This window comes from Protomyctophum parallelum (assembly GCF_964188405.1).
Source record: "Protomyctophum parallelum genome assembly, chromosome: 8".
NCBI lineage: Eukaryota > Metazoa > Chordata > Actinopteri > Myctophiformes > Myctophidae > Protomyctophum > Protomyctophum parallelum.
In genome coordinates this window covers 13,342,368-13,344,629 of record NC_139703.1, presented here as the reverse complement: position 1 = coordinate 13,344,629, position 2,262 = coordinate 13,342,368, and the positions used below count along the sequence as shown (strand labels likewise).

Here is a 2,262-nt window from a genome sequence, read left to right as displayed (position 1 = left end):
TTGTTCCGGTGATTCAACCACGGATTATATCGCTTTAAAGGCCAACTAGGTAACTTTACTGATCTGTGTGTGTACACACACACTCCCCCCTCCCCTCTCTGACGGATATCAAAGTGATGGCTGTCTTTGATGCATTCATTGATTAGAGAGAGCACTAACGAGCACAGAACGAGTTTGACACAAAACATCCCAGTGGGATGTGTTTTGTGGTCTTTCTGCAAGGAAACACACACACCAGCACACAGATATAGTGGCTGATAGGAGGGAAATGAGGGCTATTAAATAAGTATACATATGAAAATCACACCCGTGTGAAGTGAGGTACATCATTATCATTGTACAGTGCATGACGTAACATGTCGATTTGCTCAGACACATATGATGTAAATTCTCTATTCATTGTCAATGGGAATTTAACGTTTGTGTAAGTTACCTATAGTTGGCCTTTAATTTGCAGTTTAGCTAGCTCTGAATGAAGAGGTGAAAGTTGGCTCTGGTGAACTCCTGATGGATGGAGTCTAAGAGCTCATCCTCCTCTTTCAGCTGCGTGTCCACGCCTCCTCCTCCTCCTCCTCCTCCTCCTCCTCCTTCTCTCCTGGCTCCCGCCCCTACATGTGCTCGGATGGGGGGCGGCGGGGGCGGCGGGGGCGGTGCGGGCTGGAGCTCCGGGGTGTAGGTGAAGCTGAACGCAGAGCGATAGATCAGGCCGTCCGATCTGACCAGACACAAGGGGACGGTGAGGATTCGCCGCAGACACCACCAGCCCTCACTGAAGACGGAGACGTCGGGAACCACGCAGAGGAGGGACTTTAGAGACCTGTAAGGTACCGCGTCCAGACAAGACCAGATGAGTTGTGACATACAGATAAAAGTGAAATATAGTCCCCCCACAAATGCAATATCCCCTAACCTTTCTCATATGCTGCCGAGGACTCCTGTTGCGCAATATCTCTGTCTCTTTGTAAACTGTGATTTAATTGTATTTAGATGTGGTGATGTTAGTATTGTAGGATTTTTGTCTCCACCAGGCCGAAGGCATGGGGGGAGAGTATGTTTTGCACTCCGTCCGTCCGTGTGTCCGTCCGTGTGTGTGTGTGTGTGTGTGTGTGTCCGTCCATCCGTGAGCAGCTAATCTCGGCCACCGTTAACCCGCTCGATGCCAAATTTTGCACACACACTCCCTGGATGCCAACGATGAACCTCTGCCCCAAATTTTCCAGAACGGCCTGTTATAGCGCCACCAGGAGGCCGCTTTGTGCAAAACAAGTTTTTGCACAGTACACCTACAGATTTTGTCCAAACATCACGCAAATTGGTACACAGTCTCTCTAGAGCCATTCAACGAAACCGGTCTTTCAGATTTCTCAGACTCCATCCTGATTGGTTAACATTGGCTTCCAAAGTTCACAGGAGTGCTCAGTTTCAAACAAAATGCTGCAAATCATGAACACATCGCGTGATTTCCGTGAAATTGTGCACCCACATTCCCACTAGGCCGAGGACGAAATGCCACATGAACAATTTCAACTCAGACTCAAGGTGGCGCTATAACTGGCCGAAAAGTGTTTTTACCTCTAACTGCACGGATCTGTGGATAACTTTGTATGCCAACTCCCTAGAGGCCAAGGAAAAACCTTTGCCTGGAATTTTTCACATCTGCTCTTTATAGCGCCACCAGGAGGCCGACATATGTAAAACACATTTTCTGGCCCAGGCCGTAGCGTAACGGTCTGGGCACCGGACTGGTGATCCAGTCGCGGTGTGCCGCGGGTTCGACTCCCGGACCCGACACGGCCTTTACCGCATGTCATCCCCCCATCTCTCTCCCGTTTCCTGTCAGCCTACTTTCTATCCCTTAAAAAATCAATAAAGGCGTAAGCCGCAAAAAAATATCTTAAAAAAAAAAAAAAAAAAAAAAAAAAAAAAAACATTTTCTATTATTACTCCTTCAGATTTTATCCAAATTTCACGCAAATCGCTATACACTATCTCCATAGTCATGTGATCAACACGGAGCGGCACCATTTCCCATCTTCCATCCTGATTGGCTAAGATTGGCTTCCAAAGCTCACACGATTCGTCCATTTCGAAAAAAGGCCACAAATCACAAACACAGTGTGCAATTTCCGTTACATTATACACGCACATTTTCACTAGGCCGAGGACGACATGCCACATTTTTTTCCTCAAAATCAGCCTCACGGTGGCGCTATAACAGGCCAATTCCTGTTTTTAGCTATAACTGCATCGATCTGTATACAA

General features: G+C 47.3%; 1 protein-coding gene across 1 annotated transcript in view; it reads right to left on the bottom strand.

Annotated features, from left to right (window-relative positions):
- Window positions 1-462: 462 nt before the first annotated feature.
- rbpjl (recombination signal binding protein for immunoglobulin kappa J region-like) overlaps window positions 463-2,262 on the bottom strand; it is a gene marked incomplete at both ends in the record, with an annotated part of 25,963 nt that continues 24,163 nt past the window's right edge. The window contains one exon of the mRNA XM_083771020.1: window positions 463-817. Within this exon, the coding sequence (XP_083627146.1) occupies window positions 463-817 (355 nt within the window). The remainder of the gene's footprint in view (window positions 818-2,262) is intronic.